Source organism: Macaca mulatta, chromosome 1 (assembly GCF_049350105.2).
Source record: "Macaca mulatta isolate MMU2019108-1 chromosome 1, T2T-MMU8v2.0, whole genome shotgun sequence".
In the NCBI taxonomy this organism is placed as follows: Eukaryota; Metazoa; Chordata; class Mammalia; order Primates; family Cercopithecidae; genus Macaca; species Macaca mulatta.
In genome coordinates this window covers 67,892,258-67,916,658 of record NC_133406.1, presented here as the reverse complement: position 1 = coordinate 67,916,658, position 24,401 = coordinate 67,892,258, and the positions used below count along the sequence as shown (strand labels likewise).

General features: G+C 34.5%; 1 protein-coding gene across 5 annotated transcripts in view; it reads right to left on the bottom strand.

Annotated features, from left to right (window-relative positions):
- Nucleotides 1-888: 888 nt before the first annotated feature.
- SYT14 (synaptotagmin 14) overlaps nucleotides 889-24,401 on the bottom strand; it is a 224,562-nt gene continuing 201,049 nt past the window's right edge. For 2 of the 5 annotated variants that reach the window (XM_077937130.1, XM_015117578.3), the window contains 2 exons: nucleotides 15,649-15,838; nucleotides 8,617-10,853 (listed from right to left, as the gene is read on the bottom strand). In XM_077937130.1, coding sequence (XP_077793256.1) covers nucleotides 10,540-10,853; nucleotides 15,649-15,838 — 504 coding nt within the window. In that variant the 3' untranslated portion in view covers nucleotides 8,617-10,539. Of the gene's footprint in view, nucleotides 10,854-12,106; nucleotides 12,164-15,648; nucleotides 15,839-24,401 lie in introns of all 5 variants that reach the window. The other 3 variants (XM_001108818.5, XM_077937123.1, XM_002801931.4) reach the window with 3 other exon arrangements.

Here is a 24,401-nt window from a genome sequence, read left to right as displayed (position 1 = left end):
TGTGCCCAGCCTAAATGTCTTAATAACAGAAGCTCAAAATGTTTGAGAGTGGGGGAAGAATTCAGCAGTGAGTACTGGGAAAAAATACAAATTCCTTAAATTATAGTTTGAAGATTACATTATGAATCCATTTATTCTGAGCAGAAGATGTGTTTCATGTTTTCATTATATTTCAGTAGAGACGACTTTACAAAAAGGAAAGAAAAAAAACTCAACCAGACCAATTGGGCACTGGCGTTCCCCTCTTTAAATAATGTTAAAAAAGGCTCTGGATAATTTATGGAACTCAGGATTCAGAGACAATCAGAGATTAGATGATGCAGCAACTTTAATTTCTTTCAGTTTTAGAGCACCAAACGTTTAAATTCTTTTTCATATGCAAAATAGTACTTGTTAAGTCTGTTGTTATAAATCTTTGTTGCTGGAAGTAAAATGGACAAGGTAATGAAATATGAAAAATATCTAAACTCAAGGTCTTTGGGAAACAATACAACTATCTAATGAAAAAGAATGAAAAATCAACAAACTACTATTGGCAAAGAGAAAATTATTTTGTTAAACAGAATAGCAATACTGATATGAATGACAACAAATTCACATTAAGTGAAAGAACAAACTAGATAACAGTTCATATTCCAGCTGAAGATAGTGAGACCATTTTAAAGCTATTTAGTTTATTTGTGATTTATATGAACTTTAAAGGAGAATATTTTTAAATGTTTGAATTTGTAAGTCTATTTTCTTTGGAAGCCAGATTTGACTTACAATTAAAGAAAATAATATGACCCAAACCTTTTGAGAGCAGTATTTTATAGCGCATTTAGATGAGATTCCTTTCAAACCCAAGATCTAAGCAACATGTACATATATCCGTTCGATATTTCCTTATGTAATTGACATTATTTTATTTTGTGTAACAGTCATATTAACATTTGTCAATGACAAGAATTAGGACTGATGTTTATGTATCATCATCAATGAAGTCGGATGTTTACCCATTCCATGTGAGTACTAAAATGTGAACAGATTTCTTACATAAAGGTGAAGAAAAATAACTTTTAACCCACACAAAATTTATTCTCTGGAAAATTAAACTGCCATTAAAATCTCATTGGAATAATAATTTTAACATTTTTTACACTGTTTTCACAGAGGTCAGCAATTTCTGTATGTAATACAATTATACAAAAGGAAAAAGGCACCGAGACAATCGGTGTATACATAGTAGAAAAGTCGACATGAGAATAAAATGCAACACACAGCACATTTCCAATTACGTGAAAGTGATTACATATATGCTCACTCTATAAAAGACTGCTTCACACACGCATCTGTTTACATTTTTGACCAAAAATGTAAATAAATGTGACAATAATACAACACTGTTGATAACCACACAGACACTTGTTTATATTAATAAGATCCATTAATGGTTTAGAGTCACTAGCAAATATGCTGGAGACAATTCAAGACCAAGGAAAAGGTTAATAGCAGTGCATTTCTTCAGTTGTTTGATAAGAGTTTTGCTCACAGAGCATTTAAACTTTATCACACTGTTATATCCATTATTAGAAAAATAAGTAAGAAAGCTCTGTAGAAACTATATTATTAAGGAAGCTTCTTGCCTCAAAAATGAAAGAACTAGGAAGGAAGGAGGGAGAGAGGGAAGGAAAGAAAGAAGGAAGGAAGAAAGAAGAGTAAGGGAATATTGAATAAAAGATTCCACTAATTGAGCTTTTCCATAAAAATTTCATTATTTTGAGAAATAAAATACAATGCAAGAGTATTGATCAGTGAGGAACCTCATGAGTTTTAGGATAGGTCCCAACATTTATCAAGATCCTTAAAACTCATATAATAACTGTTCTTCCTCAAGACTAATTTAACTGAAAACATATTTATACACTTTCTTATTTCAAAATTCTAGTAAAAATCTAGCCAAAGTTTGGCCATCTCTTCCAAACAGCTTTAAAGATTCCTCAAAATTGTTGCCACTGTATTATATTCACCACAAAAACAAAAGCAATCTCAATAAAATTATACAGAAACATAATAAATCAATTAATTTTATAATGCAAGCTACTACTGGAATTTTTCTCTTGATAAACTTAAAGTAATATTTATAACATCAAAATGCTGTTAGAAGTATCACCATTAATTTCTAGCTCTGCTTCAAACAACTGTTTAAATATGTTTACATATTAAGAGAGTCAATTTATGTGCAACAGCTACTCTGGTCTCCCCTCACACAACAAATGTCACATAATTACAGAATACTATAAATATTCTCAATATTTATCCAAAAAGACTTCCCAAAACCAAAACAAGCACGATTCCTCCCTTTTCCTTCTCCCCACTCCCCACACTACAAAAAAAAAAAAAAAAAAAAAAAAAAGGCCACAAAAAAACAAAAAAACCAAAAACAAAAAAAACAAAAAAGCCCCCAAACTTCTTATGACTCCATGGTACGTACTTCAGTTTTCTGGTTTGGGAAATCGCCTGGTTAAAGCAACATGTGAAATTTTAAAAACCAGGTTTTTAAAAGAAGTCTTCCTGTAAAATTTAAAATAAAAAGAATGTGCAAGCTAGAGGGAGAAGGGAGGAGACCAAAAAGAGAGAATATGACATAATGATCTCAAATCCTCACTTCAAGAAGCTGGCTTCTACTCCATTAGAATTGCAATGACATTTGGGTACTGAAGTGGCCGTCCTATTTCAGGGTTCTGGGATACTGATCCTTTATGGGCCTTTTCGCCTACTGGTGCTTACGGATTACTTCCATTCACACTAATGGGGGTTAAGAACAGGAATCACTATGAGGACCAACCCCTGAGGGAATAAATGGTTTGATTATTACCGAAAATTAAACTGTCAGGAGGAGGTTGGCACATCCAGAAACTGACAAATGAAGTGACGTTATGAAGTTCACAACCATCCACCTTCAACCAGATGTGAATGGCAAAGAGAAGCAGTAAGTCTCAGAGATAAGGAAAAATTCCTATTTTCTCATTAAACAAAATAGTCATATTTAACATGAACTGCTAGCAATAACTGAATATATAAACAAAGTTTGAAAAATCATTTTTTCAGTATATAATGGAGTGTTATATTTTATCTATTAATTCATTTTAAACACATCGTCATACATATTTTTAAACATAAAGATGCTATGGCTTTTCTTTTTAAAATAGTCTTGGATATTTAAAAGACAAACTCAAAAGTCTAACAGTACAAACTGGATTTACTGATAATCAGAATAATAAAGGAGAGAGGGAAGAAGGGTCCTAATAAGACAGTTTATAACACAGACTATCAAACTGACATAGAAATAATGTCAAACATCTTGCACAACTATCGCCACCGCAGTGACTTTGTTCTTATAATTAATTAGAAATTTTCATGTCATAAGTTGTTGAAATTTTACAATAAAATTATGCCAAACTTTTGTTAGACGAAGAATCAGTTTCCTTCCTGCTCCCAGCCCACACAACACAATTTTAGGGTACTTCACACTATTCAAGGTAAGTATACAACCACCACAACCACCACTGAAACAGCAACAACAAACATGCTATGATTAAAGAGTATTACGCTTTGCTCTTTCTGTAGTCCCCAAGAAAGCCTATCTGGTCCTCCCTACAGTCCAGTACAGGTGATTAAGAGAAAAAAGTCAGGGTACCACTTTTTGATAGGTATTATTCAGCTTTGATGAACTAACTCTGGTATCTAGTTTGAGTGTACATGAATAAGAGTGGGAAAAAAGGCAGGGAAGAGAAAGGGAATATTTTTAAAAAGGCACATACTAGTCTAAACAGGGAGAGAAAAGAGCAATATTTTTACATTCATTTTTTGATAATAAACTAGTAATTCCAGTCTATCAAGCTGATTACCTCAAGATTATATTAACCAGGCCTCAAGCTATCACCAAATCAAACACAGTGATAATCTGCAGTCACAAAACAGTCTAATTCAATGACAACATTATTTCCCATATTCAAATAAGCTCATTTTTCAGTGGGATAACCACAGATCTTCGTGGGGGAAAAGAAAACTTCAAAATGTAAAACGTGTTCACACAAAATATTACATCAGAGAAGAAAATATGGCTACATTTGAAATGAGGGGAAATGGAAACACAGATGTACCTTATCCACAGCGTTCATTTTGAGAGAAAGAGAAGGTCCTGAGGCTGCTGTATTCACTCGCTATTTGAAACAAAGGATCCTAAGAACAAAACAATCAAGGAACTAGAGTTTAGAGCAGCAGTCACAGAAACACTGCTTTTAGAGAAGAATCCAGTACTGCAGTTCATCTGATGACTGTGATGACAATGAAGTCATTTAGATGATGATAAAGGGAAGCAAGAAATCACTTACTGTATACAAAAGCAAAAATGCCAGCACCTATGGCTGCTACTATACATTTACTCAAAGGTCAGTCTTATTTCATTTACGATACTGATAGAGAAATTACTAGATAAATACCTCCCCATTCTTTGCTTTATATCCATCATTGTAAAGATAACTTGGAAGGAAATATTTGAACAATAATGGAAAGGAATTTTTGGAAGCCATAAAATCAACATATTTATTATACCAAGAAACACTTTGAAAAATGTATGTTGAGTGTAAATGTACAGAAACTCATTATTTTTTTTTCATTAAATATTTTCCTTTGTAAGGAAGCACAAGATGAATAACATCAATCCAAGTCTTAATCTGCTTCTTACTATCACTATCACTATCGCACTTAAAGGTCTGATCTACAGGCACTGAAACATTTCATGAATAATGCTATGGAATACACTTGATATTCTATATCAATAGATCTCAGACAGAATTTCCTGGAGAGCTTAATAAAATGTGGATTATTGGGCTCCCTTCCAGGCCAAATGAAGTAGAATCTCTGGAGGTGGAGTTTTGGAATACAAGTTAAATTTTCCTCCCTTCTTTCCCTTCTCCTTCATACTTTCCCTTCTCCTCCTTCCTTTCCTTCTCCTCCTCCCTTCCTCCCTCTCTCCCTCCTTTCTTTCTTCCTTTCTACAAGGTCTTGCTCTGTCACCCAGGCTGAAGTGCAGTGGCGCTATCTTGGCTCACTCCAGCCTTGACTTGCCAGGCTCCAGCGATTCTCCCACCTAAGCCTCCTGAGTAGCTGGGACCACAGGCATGCACCATCACACTCAGCTAATTTTTAAATTTTTGGTAGAGATGGGGTTTCGCTATGTTGCCCAGGCTGGTCTTAAACTCCTGAGCTCAAGTAATCCACCTATCTCAGCCTCCCAAAGTGTTGGGATTACAGGCGTAAGCTACCACGCCTGGCCCAAGTTAAATTTTCAAAATAATTCTTAAGGATACTATAGTTTAGAAATCATTATTTTACATTTTGTTCTTGGAAAGAACATGTATCCTCAAGTTTGATGGGAGTCTAACATGTATTTGTTCTTTAAGACCCAACTCGAGGATTACCTTCTCCAGGAAGAATTTTTTGAATTCCATGTTGCATTCTTCTACTAAATCCCATGGTACTCTATGCATGCCTCTATCTTAATGCTTCATTATACTAGACTGAAATTATCCATTCTGTGGCCATCTTCCTACCTTAGAATGTAGGCCCCATGAGGGCAAAGACTTTGACCAATTTACTATCTCTGCATCTGTAGCACTTGGAACAACAACACATGGCACATATCTAGTACTCTTAAATATATAGTGACTGAAGGGATAAATAAATCCATGCATAACACAAGATTCATAAAAACTAAGACTCATGTAATAGTGTGACTGGTTTCTTCCACAGGGAATTTAGTTCAATATTTATTGTCTGCCTACTATGAGCAAAGGGGTACAGAAAGATACTAACAAGGCATTGACTACTTACCTAGGGCGAAAGAGAGACATACGTAATAAAAAACTAGCTATAATTCCTGACAAATCTTAACAAAATTGAGAATAAAAGAAACATAAATAAATTGCAATGAGAGGGCAGAGGAAGACAAATCTTTTGTCTCACCACTGATAAGAGTGAGATATGGGCTAGACACAGGGTATGCCCTTCATAGAGTAGTAAGGGGGTCATGTAACAATTAAAACACCTTGGATTCCCAAAAGTGGTCAAGGAGCAGAACTGATTAATATGCTTTCAGAAGATAGGCTAAACTGGCAGGATAAATCAATTCCAAATCTCTGCAAATCAAAGTCATCTACAAAATGACACAAAAGTACCACCATTTGTGTCCTGAAAAGAAAAAAAACGTCTGATCTTTTCTTCTTTGTCTTTTCTCTTTCCCCAGCTGTTTTTTCCCCCTTAGTTTTGCCATTCAATCAAGGTGAGTGGGATTATTGATAAATACAATGTCCTAAGTAGTTTTTTTTTTTTTTCAAACAGGGAGGCAGATGCAACATGCATAGCATAGGTTTTAGAGTAATTTACATCTGGGTTCCAATCCCAGTTCTACTACTTACTTACTGAATGACCTTGGGAAAGTCTGCTTAACCTCTTCATGGTGCAGTGTCTTTATCAATAAAATGTTGATAACATTACTTACCTCATAGTATTGTTTGGAGAATCAAGCAAATAATAAGTTATTGTGCTAGATCTTAGAAAATTATAGCTGTTACCATCACTTTGGAGGGCAGAGACGATGTTTTAAAATTAACGTTAGAAAATGCTTTGCAGCATGCTTAAACTTGTATTCAATATTATTTGGTTAGTAATAATAATAGCGACAGCTACCTTGAATGTAGGCCACAGATGAACTGGGGACAGTGAATGGAAAAAAAATTAGAAATAAAAACTATCAAGGTGAAATTACTGATAACTAAAATAACTATATACATAATATAGTAACTGTCAGTGTGAAAAATCTCTATGAATTGTCTAGTCTATGTAGGCAAATGGCAATTTTATGCAAACGAATTTGTGTCCTTTCTATTCATATTTGGATAGGGATATTGAAAAATATTTGTTGGTGACTACTGTTCTTACTCCATCAAAAATTTACATCTCCCATAGCCTACTTTTTCTTCCATTGGGAAGACTATGATATCATTCAGTATCCCCACTCATCTTCATATTGACAAACACTCAATTCTTTTACCCCTTTCCCCTATTGGTACTATCTTAATTTGCAGTTATTGATTATGCTTCTGATTCACTTGATAAGTGAAATGAAAATGATGACGGTATCAAGCAAATCATTTAACAAACAGCCCTGGACATCTTCACTAGGTTGGATGAAATGCCTAACCAGGCCCTACATTTAAACATGTGTATATTAATCAGGTAGTTTAGATATTTTCTCATTGGGTTTTCTTTCTTTTAATTGTGGTCCAATTTATTATTCTTGTCAGCAAATACAACATTATTGAGAATTCACTAATAAGATAATATGCAAATGGATTTCAAACAAAATGTGGATTGTTCTGAAGACACAAGAATACAGAAGAAAGCTTCTGAAAGATAAGGCAATATTATAGTAAACAAATTCTTTACTGATTTGACATACATTTTGTTTACTGGGCAGCAATAACTATCTTTTGCAGCTCATTTGGGAGACAAATAAACCCCAGAACTCCAGGTTTAGAGGCTCCCATAAATGCTGGCCAATTGTCATATTTGGACTATACCATTTTATTAGAAAACTTATGGGATTTTAATAGAATATGAAAGTGGGTTGTCTTTTTCAGGTTTCTGAGCCAACACCTGCTCCCTACCAGTGGGTCCCTATTTGCTATAATTACTGAGATAGAAGATTTTGCTATTAAGCTTTCATGCAAATTTAAGCACACAAAAAAGCAGTCGTACTGTCTCGTACATTAGATTCAGTAGAGTGAAGTGGGTCCCCTGAGCCTTATTTAATCCTTTTCTAGAAGAATAGACAACTTTTTGGGAGTAATTACTATAGTTGTGTCAATCTACAGAAACAAATGTATACTTTGCTGTGTGTAAAGGAGAATAGCAGCAGAAAGCACCCAAACCAAATATAATATCTAGTAAATACACAGAGGAGAAAAATAATCCTAAATTTATGAAATGTTTCTCTATTCAGTTATCTGAAAAAGCCAGGGCACCTTTGCCTTTACAAATGAATATACATATACATATTTATGTTGTATGTGTGTAAGTGCATGTGTTTATACAGATACACACACTCATATATATAATCTTTGAGGACTTGGCAGCTAGGGTGGAGGTAGGGTCTTTCCAGAAATATTAAAAAACTGTTTATTAATTCTTAGGCCATGAAGGATTTGATACTTATACCAGATAAATCCCTAGGGATGTATCAAATCTCACACACACAATTCTGGGAATAGTCTGAAAACAGGTAGATTTAACAAATAACAATTAGTTAGGTCTTTTTCTAAGAGTGAAAGCACCAAACTGGTCTTACTAATGTGTTTCACTAAGCTCTGTTCCAGTTACAAATAAGACTGATAACTCTTTTTATTAGGAAGATAACAGTTGTTAGCAATGCAATCAGTTGTTTCAAAGTCAGAAAAGATCACTGTTGGACAAATGCCTAAGTCTAATTTCTCAGTAAAATCTACATCCACTCTTCAAGTCTTTTTTCATACTGTTGCTGAAAACACTTAAATGAGATATTTTGCCATTTGATTCAGGTTCTAACTCTTACTCATTTATTTAAAAAATCCTGGAAAAAGCTCATTGATATAACAATAAAAGATGGATTTTTCCCTTTAATGCAGCCCTGTAACAAACATTCTCAAACCTCATGTCATCCAATATAGCATTTGTATTTTTTCTTATAATTCATGTGCATGGATGCATAGAGCTGCCATTTTTTAAACTAAAAATTACAGAAGTTCATGGTCTTTTTGGATTTCTTTTAAGGCCTTTCAGTACAGCCAAGCTGAAGTAATATCTATGCATTGTTTTGTTATTATGGTAATAACAAGTTCTAGTTTACAATAATATATAGTACTTAGTTGGGACTAGAAGCAATGATATACTGCTTTTTAGTAACTGGTAAATAGTAGATTTTTGTCTATTTTAACTAGAAATGAAAAGGAGAAAAAAGAAACTATTTTTAATATATATAAAACATACTCCAATAAAGTATATGCATAAAATGATATATTAGGTAAGAAGTAAAATTAAAAAGAGAACAGCTTCTAATATTCCTGATTAGAGTTCCTAAATATAAAAACAAATGAAAGTGCCTTGACATTAAAACAATTAGCACATTATACAACTTTTACATACTTCAGAGGAAATAAAGATGTTGCGACACTGTTCTGAGGAATCTTTACATTTATAAAAATTGAAGGCTTAATTTTGCAAATACAACTTTCAAGCTGTATGAGCAAATTTAACTTACATGAAAGGCACAAGATGACATCACGTTGAAGAACTTTATCTGTAAATTTCATAAAGTCTAGTCACAAGTTACTAGAAACTTCATAAGGAATCTCATAACTGTTTTTAACATGATGTTCCAATTCAAACTGAGAACTGGATAGTCTTTACATCACAAATATAAATTGAAGTAAGAGTGAAGATTTAGAGAGAGAACAGTTTCTTATTTTGGATGCTACCTGCTTTATGCAGTGTTGGTTACTAAATACTCAGAGCAGAAAATTAATATTGAATTGTTTTCCATTTTCAACAGCTTATCTACTGTATTTTGTTTGTAAAAAACGTATTTTCACACTACTGCAATTCTGAAGAGTCAATCACTGAAAGAAATTTTAAAGTAAAGTCCTGCTCTATTAGCTTCCTACATTGGAATACAAGAATACAGGAAGTGCTTTCAACAGAAAGTTACGTAGTTCTACAGTACAACCTGTCTAGAAGACTTGCAAGGGACCAGTACAGTGACTTGGTCTCTTTGGATCAGGCAAAAGCGGAGGCAAATGAAAAATGAGCTTTTAAAAAAATAACATATTAAAAAATTCCTGTATGAAAATGAATACTTGTTTGCACTTAGATTTAGTGCTATTGAGAGGAAGTGAGGCACAATGAAACTAAGTGCACAAAGGGAACATGTCTGAAATAAAACAATTTTCAATGTGACTGAAACCCTTCACCATTAGATATGACTTATGATAGAGTTGGAGAACTACTTTTTCATATTAAAGAACATTACAAACACCAGGGACTGGCCAGTCAAACTATGTTTTATAAATAATATGTAGGGTGATATTAAAATTGCATCGCAACTAAAATTCTGGTTTTCAAAATCACTTATAATTTTGATTTTTCATAAAATGACTGGCTCTTTTGCTAAATTAAAATTAACTTCAAATAAAAAACATCTTATTAAATTTCTGGAGGGCTGTTAGTTTAGCAATGATAATGTACATTTCTCAGTTTCCCAAACAAGCTCTACTAGATACACATATTTTCTTCATTTATGTCAGTATGAGATGTTCTTTCCATAAAACTTAAAGCATTTTGATAGAAAGTTGAATATGATTCTTCAAAGAACAGTTCTTCTAATGGTGACTTGGTAGAAACAATAATGTTGGAATTGGAAATATGCTGCCTTGGATGATAACTGTTTGCTTATTCTATTCATCATGACTCTAGCAACGCATGCCATCTACATACTTGCTGTCCTTTTGACTCTTTCATTTCAGTCCAGTGATTGAGTTCTTCTTCTCCAGAGCTGTTTAGACCTAAAGAAATCCAGCCTATCATCTCTTTTCTTTTCATGCTGCGTTTGTTATACACAGACAGTATGAGTGTCACATCAGAAAGCTGAAATAGGGCCACTTGAAAAACAAAAGTTTCCTTGTATACTGGATTTGGCTGCCCTCTGCGAATGGATGTCTTGCATTTGGACATCTCTTGACCCATGGAATTCAGTAGAGTTAACTTAACATATGTATCTAAAGAAGAAAAAAACAACATATCACAAATATCATTTGAAACAAACTCAAAACAATTTTCTTATAGGTTAAGAAAATTAAGTATTTATACTTTATAAGGATATGGTGTATACCATGTTTAATGGAAATTCAACCAATTCCATTTTGATGTAGATGCTTATAATATGTGACAAATACAGAGAATGCTAAGTAGGCCAAAGATATTTTGGGAGTAATAATATCTTCACTTTACTATTTCTATGTAATAGTTAGAATTTAAAGGTATACCTCATAATCCTTCCTCCACCCTCCCACCCCATTCTTGACCTCCCACTACCCTCCCCTGCCCATTCCCCTTCCCATTTAGCTTCACTAAGCAGGACATCATAGCATTAATAAACACTTAGCAAGCTCAATTAGCCACAACACTGTAAAGCATTCCACTGTTTTCAGAGAATAAGAATAAACAAACAAATAGAAATGAAGGCAAATGGTGAAGAGGAAAAGAAGACAAGAATGCAAAGATGACATCAAAACAGCTTAGGATGAAATGTCAAAAAAAATCTCTGCATGGATGTGGTTTTTAAATATACTTTAAAAACATTTAAGGGCAAAAATGAAGCCAAATGCATTAAGGGTTCAAAGTTTAGCAAACCAAGTAAAACTTTCGCCTGGTTGCATGCAAGAGTACATTTAATGTGCTTTCAGGATAGTTAAAATACAATAGGATTGTTTTTTGGCACAAATTTAATGTAAAATTTTAAGAATGATATCTGAACTATTTTTATGAATTACAAAAAAAATTGATGTGATGTTTAGTGTACGAAGTGAAACGTAACAGTTCATTGCCTGATTATTTGGGAGACAAATCCTCTCTTTATAAGACTGTGTTTTCAAGTTTTTTAGACTCATGCAAATGATCTTCAGCATGGTGATCCATCATGTGTACTTCATATCAAAATTTCAATTAATTTTAAAGAAAATTACAATATTTATCAGGAAATATCTATTTCTGTTGTATGAATCAAAGTACAAATGAATGAAAAAATAACAATTTTTATTTTAAAAAGTTTTGCTTATTTCATATATGCTCTGAATACCATCATCCATAATCAGAGATAAATTCTAAGTTAGTTTTATTTAAAGTACCACAGATAATAAATGTGCATTGTTTTGGAAACCAACATGGTGGACAGCTTCACTGCTGGCAAGTTTTAGGGTATTTTGGTTTTGCATGAAAAGACAACATCCAATTAGCCTCTACAGGAACTCACCTCGGATTATATAAACCTGTCCACCTATCAAGTGTTTTAGACAACAGAACAGTCCATCTGACAACAGGGGGTGGAAAGCAGTAAAAGAAATAATGACCAGATGTCAATCGTTGGGTGAAAGAGGGTCAAAGGTTAGAATTAAAGAGGAAACACTGTTCACTGGAGTGGAAGAACACAAAACTTTAGCATTTTAATTCAGATAGAGGACTGAACAAAAGGGATGTTGGGCAAATTTCATGGGATGAGAATTTTTAAGGTTATTGTGTAATCTTAAACAAAAATTACACTTTTTTAAAGGGGGACATATTTTTAATGATATCCTCTTGGTCTAAAGCACATTGAACATAGAATCATGCACATTATCAAACTATAAAAGACTGAATAAGAGTAATTATAAGGATCATCAGGATTATTATTATGCTTATTATTGCTAAATTTAAAATGTATCAATTTAATATTTCAAATACTTTTACTACTCCCAATATATATAAATTAATTATGCAAAACAAAATAGGACTATTGAAATTTTTGCTCTTGAATATTGCTCTTTCTTTGGAAAAATGGGGATTATTCAGTCTATAACATAGTTCAAAGTTTATAACCTAGGTATATATGAGGGGCTATAATCTTATATAATATATACTGTTTAGGACAAACTGATAAAACTGTTTTACCTTTTACTTTATAAATATTCCACTTTCATAAAATGGCTTTAAATTGACTTATACTTACTTTCTAGTTACCTCCCACCTAACACCATGAATTATCCTTATACTGAAGGTCTAATGGTAAAATAACGGCAATTGCTATAACCTACTCTGTAACCTGAAACATTGACTCTATGTTGCAGATGTTAATCTTTTGTCATCTGTTTATTATCCATCCCTGCACTTGGCCAGACCTCCCTTTTAGTTGTGATCCTTGTTGCTCTGTTTCTATCAGAGTTGACTACAGTAAGGATAGAAAGGCAAACGTATCATTTCATTCTATTTTTTAGTATCTCCAGCTAAATATTTGTGAAAAAATGTAGTAAATTATTAGTTAAAGCACAAGTGGCAAATTGATAACTGGGGGCTCAATGTGACCCTAAACAATGCTCTATTTATCCAGTACAGTGCTAACAATCTGTGAATCTCAAAGTCTTCTGGCAGCGTGTGCACTCTCGTGTTTGTCACAGGCCTCACCTCTCCCCATCTTTCACCTATGAGTTTTACTTATTTCATTATCCCCCAGGCCTTTTGAGTTTGCATTCTAAGTGTATACTAATGAAGATGATCAAGTCACACTACCAAATCTGTTTATTCTAGAAATTGTTTCTTTTTTCCCCACTCAATTTCTCCTTCTGAAATGAGAAAGGGGACAATAATAATTCCATCCTTCTTTTATGCACCTTTCTCTGATTTGAGTCTCACAATTACCCTGTGAGATACATGACCTTAATTTTACCTACAAATAAACAGACTTAAGGGAGTGAGGTCAACTGTCCAAGGGTAGCAATATGAATTTAAGCCTTCAGACTTTTAATTCAGGGATAGATACCTTCTATGATATATGTACGAAGCAAACTTTCCAATATTATTTCCAAAATTGTTTTCCAGTATTATAATATATTATAATAACTTTTTACTTCCATTGAATAAATAATTTTTATGACAACTAGAAACAGTTAATTTAATTCAAGGGTAAAAAAGTTACTCCTCCTTTATTTTTAAAATTTTAATTAATTAATTGATTATTATTATTTTTTTAGATGGAGTCTTGCTCTGTCACCAGGCTGGAATGCAGTGGCGCGATCTCAGCTCACTGCAACCTCCACCACCTGGGTTCAAGTGATTCCCCTGCCTCAGCCTCCCAAGTAACTGGGATTACAGGCGTGCGCCACCATGCCCAGCTAATTTCTTGTATTTTAGTAGAGGCGGGGTTTCACCATGTTGGCCAAGATGGTCTCGATCTCCTAACCTCGTGATCTGCCCGCCTCGGCCTCCCAAAGTGCTGGGATTACAGGCGTGAGCCACCGCACCTGGCCAATTTTTTTTTGTTGTTTAAGACAGGGTCTTGCTCTGTCACCCAGGCTGGTGTGCAGTGGTGCAATCTTGGCTCACTGCAGCCTTGATCTCCCAGGCTCAAGCGATCCTTCCACCTCACTGTCCTGAGTAGCTGGCACTACAGGCTCAAGCCACCACGCCTGGCTAATTTTTAAATTTTTTGTAGAGTCAGGGTCTCACTTTGTTGCCCAGGCTGGTCTTGAAATCCTGGGCTCAAGTGATCCTCCCGCCTCAGACTCCTAAAGTGTTGGAATTACAGGCATGAGATACTGTTCCTGGCCCTACTCCTATACTAATTACTTGCTTCTTGGAATAAAACATGGCATTAAGTCTGTGAGAATTATTTTAAGAAAATTTAAGGTGGCATTATTATTTCAGATTTCTTTTCAAGTTTTTAGTTTACGGCATTAACAGCTTTAATTTTAGCTAAGTATAAAGAAGCTGGGCCGGGTGCGGTGGCTCACGCCTGTAATCCCAGCACTTTGGGAGGCCGAGGCAGATGGATCACCTGAGGTCAGGAGCTTGAGATCAGCTTGATCAACATGGTGAAACCCGTCTCTACTAAAAATACAAAATAATAGCTGGGTATGGTGGTGGGTGCCTGGAGTCCCAGCTACTCAGGAGGCTGAGGCAGGAGAACTGCTTGAACCTGGGAGGCGGAGGTTGCAGTGAGCTGAGATTGTGCCATCGCACTCCAGCCTGGGCGACAAGAACAGAACTCTGTCTCCCAAAAAAAAAAAGCTGCCACTTTCCCAGTTTACCTCTTACAGGTACCAACAATTTAGAGGTATATTGGGTGACAATTTCACTATCCTCCCATAACCTACCCTGGCCCTGTTGAACTGGGAGAGAGATCTGGAGAGAGAACAGTAACAGGTATAACATGCATACAGTCAGGGCAGAGGTATGCCATCTAGCTTTTCTTTCTTAGTATCCAGGGTAAACTGCAAACTGTTCCTTATTCTGTTTGTCCTGGTAAGAGCAAAGCCCATTCCATCTAAAAAAAGTCTCTACTGGCAGTACTGGGTTATAATTTTAAAGGAGAAAAAATGTGAAGTAATAGTTTCTTCTTAAATTGTTAAGGGAGAAAGAAGGAAAATATAGAAGTAAATAAAATAGTTCATAGTACTGCATGCAGATAGAAAACACATTATTCTTCAGTTAACAATAGCTATACACATTCCTGTTCATATTTGTGAACATTACTCACTTTTAAAGGCCCTGTAACCTTTTTTGGCATTAAAAGATGATAGAGATAATTTATTTTGCAGACACTATGAAAAATTAAAAGTTCTGTCACCTTACTATTAATACTTTGAATTTCAAATTTTTCTACTTCCCAAATGACTGGAAATAGAAAACATGAAACAGATTAGCTGATGATTACACCATTTCATTTTGATTGGTTAAGACTAAATGATAGGACTGAAGTCCCTAGTACTGAGAGTCCCAAAAGTAAAGAAAACATTAGAATTTAAAAAGTTATTTTTCACTCACTGGGTGGTCTATTTGCTGCCAAATTTTTGAAGTGGCTGCCTTTTATCACTTCTGCTGATAGTCTTCCAGTTGTGGCATTATAAAGCAGGCCAATAAGAATTTCTGGAACTGAGCCGTGTTCAAGAGACTGACATGAGGATGTACTTTCACTACATGACATTTCTGACACGCTCATTTGGGAGTCACAGCCCTGTAATCAATAATAAAATTTTTATAGTATTTTGCAAGAGAGATATATTGTTATGCCATGTTTATTTGGATTAGGTAAGTAAATCGCAATAAAGATGAGTTGCAAACCAAACCAAACACCAGATTAGAATTATCGTCCTTAGCATATTTTAGCCCCTGGATTTCTTTTCATTATATAAAAGCCAAAGAAGTAATAGGAAATGAGAAGACTTCACAAATCCCTGCATATTTATATACAAATCAGATAAATGTTTCTTAAACTTATAGATGTTAATAAACTGTTTTCTGAATATGAGAAATTATTGTTTAAAGACTATCAACCTTAAACGACTGACAAAGATTTAGACTCAATACATCAAATGTCCTAACTGTGCCTTTAAATAAACAAAACAGAACTACCTGCTATTTATAAGCCAACATCTAAAACACAGAAATATAGAAAAGTTGAACAATATGTGAAAAATTAATCATGTAAAAAATAATCAAACAAATTGATGTGTTACATTAGTATCAGTCAGGGTTGGCTTTAAGGCAATAATCACCACTAGAGATGAAGAAGTATATGAAATAATGATAAAACACTGAAATTACTAAAAAGTAAAATAACCCCAAATTTGGATGCATTTAATAACATGGACTCAAAATACAGAAAGCAAAAATGGCCAGAACTAGAAAGAGAAATACAGAAATCCATAATCACTGGGGACATAAGCACACTTCCCTCAGTAACTGACCAAATGGGCGGACAAATAAGTACCATAAGGATGTAGAAGATCTGAACATCACAATAAGCAAAATTGACCTAACAGTCACATGCAGAATATTACACCTAATAACTACAAAATATAATTTTCCCCAGTACACAGAATTTTTAAATTAAAGCAAATAATAATTTCAAATGAAAATTATTCATAATGTTTTTGACTGATTAGAAACCCAAACTCTGTTCTAGAGGAGAATAAAATATCTATATTTTTTGGAAATTAAAGGTATACTTTTAGTAACTAAATAATAGAAATAGGTGATTTGAAAGACTAATAAAATGAATAAACTTCTGGAAAGTCCAATTAAGAAAAAAAGAAGGGACAAATAACAATGATCAGGAATGAAGAAGGAGACATCACTATGTATTCTACAGACCATGAAAAAAATAAGAGGATAGGATGAACAAGTTTCTTCTAGTAAATTTGAAATTTGAATGAAATATACCAGCGATCTCCAACCTTTTTGGCACCAGCGACCAGTTTCCTGGAAGACAGTTTTTCCATGGACAGGGTGTAGAGGGTAATCTAATGCTGCCACTGATCTCACAGGAGGCTGAGCTCAGGCTGTAATGTTCACTAGCCCACTGCTGCTCACCTCCTGCTGTGTGGCACCCATTCCCAACAGGCCATGGACTAGTACTGGTCTGTGTCCAGGGGGTTGGAGACCTCTGAAATAGACATCTTTCTAGAAAGTTATTAACAACCAAAAGACACGGTGGAAGACTGTTCAGAAACAGTCTTACTAAAGAAATTTAATTTGTAATTAAAAGCCTTTCCAAAATACACATACAAAACAAAATAAGAAACTTTGGCCTAGATGGCTTCACTAGTGAATTCTAATTAATAATGCTAGCCTTACACAAACTCTTTCAGATAGTAGAGAAAGAGAAACCACTCCTCAACTTCCTTTAAGAATTTAGCAAAATAATAAAACCAAAATCTAATAAGGGCATTATAAAAAAGAAAAAGTTTCTCATTCATGAATCTAGATGAAAAAATCCTAAATATACTATTAGCAAACCAAATCTAGCAACATGCAACATCATACGTAATAGCAAAAAATGTTAATGTTTCCCCTTTGAAACTACCAACTATTACTACTTTTAGTCAACACTGTAGTGGAGATACCAGCTAGTGAAGAAGACAATAAAATGAAATAAAAAGTATAATGATTTGGAAGGGGACTAGATTTTTTTAAAAAGCCCTTATGTGCAGATTACATAATTATGTACACAGGAATAAATCTACAGATGAACTGCAGTTGTATACAAAGGTAAAATGTAGAAATCCATACATTACTATATATCAGAAGCAAATAGAAAATAAAATGTATTAAAATAGCATTTATTATGGCATTTAAATATAAAATATGTAGGAATAAATGTAACAAATGATATGCAAGGCCTTGATACAGAAAACTATGAACATTACTGAGAGAAATCAAAAAGTACTATATAAACTGTTACTGTACTAGAAAGCTCAATTTTGTAACATTCTCTCCAAATTAATCAATAGATTAAATTCAATTCTAATAAAAATATCAGCAGGTTTCTTTGAATTGTTTGACTTCATCAGTAATCAGGGGAATGGAAATGAAAACTACAAGGTAACACTACACAACAAACAGATGAGCTAAAAGGATACCAAGTGTGGTGAGGACAAAGCACTGAGAACTATCATAGTTCTCTTGTAGAAATGTGAAGTGATACCAATTTTTTAAATGTTATAAATACACATACGCTATGAGCTGGCAGTTCCACTCCTACATACATACCCATCAGAAATATGTGCAATGTTTATCAAGAGACATATGAAAGAATGTTCATAGCAGCATTATTCATATTGGATTCAAGCAATAGAATGGATAAATAATTTGTACTGAGTTCATAACAGCATACTATACAGCAATGAAAACCAATTATAACTACATTTACAAATGTGATTGTAAGTAAAACATGTTGGGCCCAAAAGGATACCTAGCTGCATAATTCCATTTATGTAAAGTAACAAAAACAAACAAAAAATCAAACAACCCAAAAACCAAAACCTCAAACCAAGCAGAACTAAACCATTATGTTCCTGATGTATTAATAGGTGGTAACATTACAAAGAAAAGCAAAAAAGTAATTAACATAAAGTAAAAATTGTAGTTAACTCTGGAGGTGGGAGAGAAGAACAGTGATTGGGAAGGGCAGGATGGGAGTTTCTGGGGTTACTGAGACACTGTTTCTTTCCTTGACCTGGATGGTAATTACATGGGTTTTGCTTTGTGATAAATGGGTTGTACATTTGCATTTTTTACCCTTTTCTAATGTGTGTTGGGTTTTGCAAGAAAGATTTAAGAAAAGAATTACATGATGAAAAGACACAGTATACACAAATGAATATACAATGATAAAAATAAATATACAGAACTTTCTTTGAAGATTCCCAAAGAGATCCAGTCCATGAATTAAAAAGGAAAGAAAAAAGACACTAACACTATTCCGTATAACAATGTAGTTAAAAAAAATTTAAATGTTTTATAAGAATCTTCGAGTTTAAACCTACTACTGGCTGTAGAAGTAATGAAGGAGAATGAATACATACCTGGAGCCTGAACAAATTTGTTGGACTAATATACTAAGGCTAAAATCTCATATTTTTAACTCTAGACTGCAGAGTGGAAGCCAAAAGGAATACACATTTTATATTCTTAAATCATGGGTACACAAAACACATAGTTTGGTATGTTTTCATGACAGTTGGAGACGAAAACAATTTTAGTAAGTTTCAATTAGGATATATCATCACTTATGAAAATAGTGTCAAAAACATGCTTGAGCACATTTGGTGCATTTGTTACATTAGGCTATTATACTAGCAGCATCTGTTAGAATATTGTTAGATACATTTTTCACAATATAGTATTTTCCACATTAACCTACTGTCAGATAAGATGTGAACCTAATAGCTGCTTATACACAGAAGTCATACTGCCACTTTTGAGAAAAAAAGCAATGCCCAAAGAAAGCGATGGAAAGTCCTTTCTCGATCCTAAGGAAAACACTCCCCACTTCACTGCTGTGAAAATCATTACCTTCAAGTCCAACCAAAAAGCAAGAGCATTAAGATCCTTGTTAATCACATTCTATTTTAGTAAGCCCTGCTGAAATATAGTGGTGTTTAAATAACACAAGAAACTATTACCTAGAAGAGTTCATTATGAATTTACACCCTAGAAAAAGTGCTAATCTCATGTCCCTTCCACTGACATTAGTGTAACTGCCCATTCAATATTGGTAGAGTTGTGGCACTCCAAGGAGATCACTCAGTACAAGAAAAGCAGTAAAAAATAGCTAAACAGAATCACTGTAGTAAAAAAAAAAAAAAAAAAAAAAAGTTACGGGCATTCGCCTATAATTTCAGCTACTTGGGAGGCTGACAGAGGAGAATCACTTGACCCCAGGAGTTCTAGACCAGCCTGGGCAACATAGCGAGATGTGTCTCAAAAACAACCAACCTCAAATTAAATATCGACACTATCTGCCCAAATGGCATCTTTCCTCAGACTACTCCTCAGGGCATGCTGCTCCATTCAGTGTATATTCAGGAATCTCCATCTACTCCCTCTGCAGATCTCATCACTAATTTATAACTGGGGCTTGCCTAGGTAGCAGTAGCTGCAGGTGATTAATGCAAAGTCAAACAAATTCCAATCATAACTAGGTCTACTTAAAGGAATAGTCCCACAGGCTTCCCAAAGTAAAACTTCTTCCCATCTTGCATAATATTTTACTTCTTTTTAATACTTCCCCTCCTTCCCCCTGAGTCTTCTGCCCTAGGGTAAAGGATTACAAGTAATTCTGTGAAAGTGAAGTATATGTAATTTTTAGAGGAATGAATATATGCTATATGTTTACCATAACCAGAATTAGTGGTTAAGGTAGCCATTACATTTCCTTAATGGTGTGAACAGGTTAAAATCAGGTGGAAGCTTGTAAATACATAGAGAAAAAACAATATGATTAAAAATACAATATAATTCCTATTAAGTAAACATACTAGGCTTTTTATTAATATTAAATTACTGCCAGCTTACTTGTAACTACTTATGCTCAATATTTTTTAAGGTGAAACCACTGAACTGTACAATGATCATTACTATAATTGAATTACCTATTGAATAGTGTCTGTGGAACTTAATTCTCACTGTGTCTGGAAGATAGCATTCAGTTTTTATTTATATGTGAAATGCTTCCATCATACTTTTCTGAAAATGGGGCGATCACAGAGGGTGCTGAAGTTAAAACAAGGGAAGTCACCTGCTGCAAAGTCAGAGCTGCCACTAATGATGAACTTCATCTCTAGCCGCAAGGATTCCTCCTCAGGGCCCTCTCCTAGCCCCAGGGAACTAGGTAAGGAGGAGATCACCAGAGGCAATTTCAGGAGAGAGGAAGAAAGAGCGTAATTGCTCCAAATCCCACCTCCTTTCCATCCTCCACACTGTTAGTCTAGCGTAAAGGAGAGCCAGGCTGGGTTTTAGTAGGGTTTGTAAAAACACCGAGTGTATCAAAAGGACAGTCTACTGGAGTGAACAGTGGCTTTGTACAGTTTGTACACAGGTAGCTTCTGGCACTCATTGATCCAGGCCTCAACCCATGTCACTAGGAACCAGTTCTCCTTTATCCATTTCTCAGGTTTGTTTCCCAAATTTGGCTTCATTCTCTGGCACACTTTTCCCTCCTAGTTGCCAGCAGCTCTGAGTGTCATGGGAAAGAGGAAGACAGCATCCTACTTGCTCAAATCCAAATCCTGGAACTTGCTGCTTAGAGCCCATGAGATTTAATTCTAGGGCTTTGGAATAAAGTCTGCTTCAGCAGAACACAGGGGCAGGTTAGTCTCCCAACCAAAATCTGGGTACGGTGTGCATAAGAAAGATATGAATGCTAGGCAGAAAAAACAGACGTCAACTACAGAGCCCATTCAACTGAGTTGTCTGTCCCTGCTTTTTCCCCCTTGGTCTTCAGTGAGGACTGTTATCCACATTACTGGAGAGCAGGTGATGTTGTTGCTGTTGCTCCAATTGTAAGTACCCTCCACAGGCTCTTGCTGTGCAGTTATTAGCCTTGCAGGAGCCGAGGAGGATGAAAAGATGGTTCAATGAAACGGAATCATGATGCTACTACACTCATGGAGCACGGCTCTGACATTCAGGTTAGGTAAGGAAGAGCCACAATAAAAGCAGAAAATGATCACTTTTTCTTTCATAAGCCCTACATATTAACACTAAAAATTAACATATCTGATAAGATTTAAGAAAAGAAAAATGAATCATAGAACATTCACATAAATAACCATAATAACAGAATACTTTATCAGCGTTTGACCATAGCATCATGTGGAAATGGTCATAAAAATCCCTACTATGATCTGCTGTGTGCAGTGGCTCACACCTGTAATCCCAGCACTTTGGGAGGCTGAGGCAGACAGATCACTTGAGGTCACGAGATTGAGACCAGCCTGGCCAATATGGTGAAACATTGTCACTACTAAAAATACAAAAATTAGTCAGGTGTGGTGGCAGGCGCCTGTAATCCCAGCTACTCGGGAGGTTGAGGCACGAGAATTGCTTGAACCTGCGAGGTGGATGTTGCAGTGAGCCGAGATCATGCCATTGTACTCCAGCCTGGTCGACAGAGTGAGACTCCATCTCAAAAAAAAAAAATTCCTGCTATAATCAAAATTTATGTATATATATGTATATATACATATGCACTTTTTTGCTCTATTCAATATGAACATATTTAATTAGCATTTCTGCTTATGAGATTGGTTTATAAAGTTTGTAAGTTTCTTTTCTCATGGTCTCCTGAAACAATACCTATTTGAAGAATATATATGTATAAATATAGGCATATGTGTATATTTTTTGCTGAATTATTTTAAAATGCTTAATTTAGGGTTTCTGCATATATGTTTATAAATGAGATTGGTTTATAATTTTCTCATGTTATTCTTGTCTAGTTGGTGTCAAAATTATACAAGCCTCGAAAGAGAAGTTAGATACCTTTCCTTTTCATTCTCTGAAATAGCTTATATAACAGAAGTTATTTGTTCACTGAAGCTGGGTAAAACTTGCTTCTGAAACTTGACCATCTTTTTTTCCTCTTTCTTTTAAGAGGACTCTGGCTACTGGCTGAATTTCTTTAATGATAATCAGTCTTTTCATGTTTTCTATTACTCTTAAATCACTTTTTAGACATTTGTATGTTTCAAGAAAAGTGCACATTTTATTTGTTTTCAAATTTATTTTCCTAGAGTCATTCTCTTAAAATTCTGAGATCTCCACTGAATTGGTGGTTATGTCCTCCTTTTAATTTGACATATTTTTCTTTCTTTCTTGTTCAACATCTCCAGGGGTGTTATCTATTTTTATTAGTAATTTCAAAGAACCAGATTTTGTTTATGTTAAACTTCTTTACAATTTTTCTTTAATTTCTACTCTGTTTCCCCTTTCTAACTTCTTGAGTTGAAGAATGCTTATAGCTGATCAATTTGCCTCATTCTTATGTTCTTAGAAATAAATTTAAGGCTAGACATTTCCTTATAATACTGATAGGGGCTGAAATCCACAAATTTAGGTATTTTCATTTGTGTTTGTGCCTAAATATTTCCAATTTTAATTATGCTTTAGTCTCTGACGCTGAGTTGACTTAGAAAGTTTTTTTTTGGTTTGAGTATTGAAAAATATAGATTTTGGGGGGTTGGAGTGAGAGGGTTGCCTCTTTTACTCTCTAACCTCCTATTACTTTACTCCTCAGTCATAGAGTTCTAGCTAAATGCACTTCTTGCTATTCCTTGAACACAACACACGCACTCTGGGCTCAGGATAGGCTGTTCCATCCGCTCGCGGTGTTCTTTCCTCAGATTTGTACATGGTTAACTCCCTCACCTCTTTCAAGTCTTTGCTCATATATCACATTCCCAATGAGCCTTATACCTTGACCCTTATTTAATATTACACCTCCTTTCTCACTAGCACTCTTAATTCTGCTCACCCTGTTTCTCCCTCCACCCCCCAGTACTTACCTCTTTCTCACATACCCTATACTTATTGTATGTATTACGTTTATCTCTCTTCTCTACCTAGAATTAAGTTTCATGCAAGCCAAAATTTATATGTTTTTCATTAATGTATACTGAATACCTAGAACAACACCTAGCATGTAGTATATTATACTACTGCACTGCCTTCTGGCCTTTGTTGTAGCTGTTGAGAAGTCTGCTGTTGGTCACACTGTTGTTCCCTTGTATCTTATCTGGTTGCTTTTATCATTTTGTCTGGTATTTTATCCTTTCACTGTAATTTTTATGGGTGTGGACTCAGTTTTAATAATCCTGTGTAAAACTTCTAATTTCTCAATCTGATGATCTATGTATTTTAAATATTATCTTTCGTTTTTTCTAGTCTCACATTCTGGAGTCCTTATTAGAAAATATGCTTAACATTCCTATTCCACTCTCCAAAACTTTTTCATATTTTTCATTGAGTCTATTTTTAACGACTTTTTTCATTCTAGAAGTTCAATATGGCCCTTATTTAAATTAACCTCTTTTCCCACATTGTCTTATTCTTTTTTTTTGTAGTTTCTATTACTTCTTTTATTTCTTTATTCTATTAAAGCATATTTATTTTATAACCTCTTTCACAGAGCCCTATTAGTTCTAGAGCTGCCAACACATCTTTCTCTTGCGTCTACTGTCATTCATGGTGGACTAATTCTTCCTGCTCATACTTTTTAAAATGTGAGTTCATCT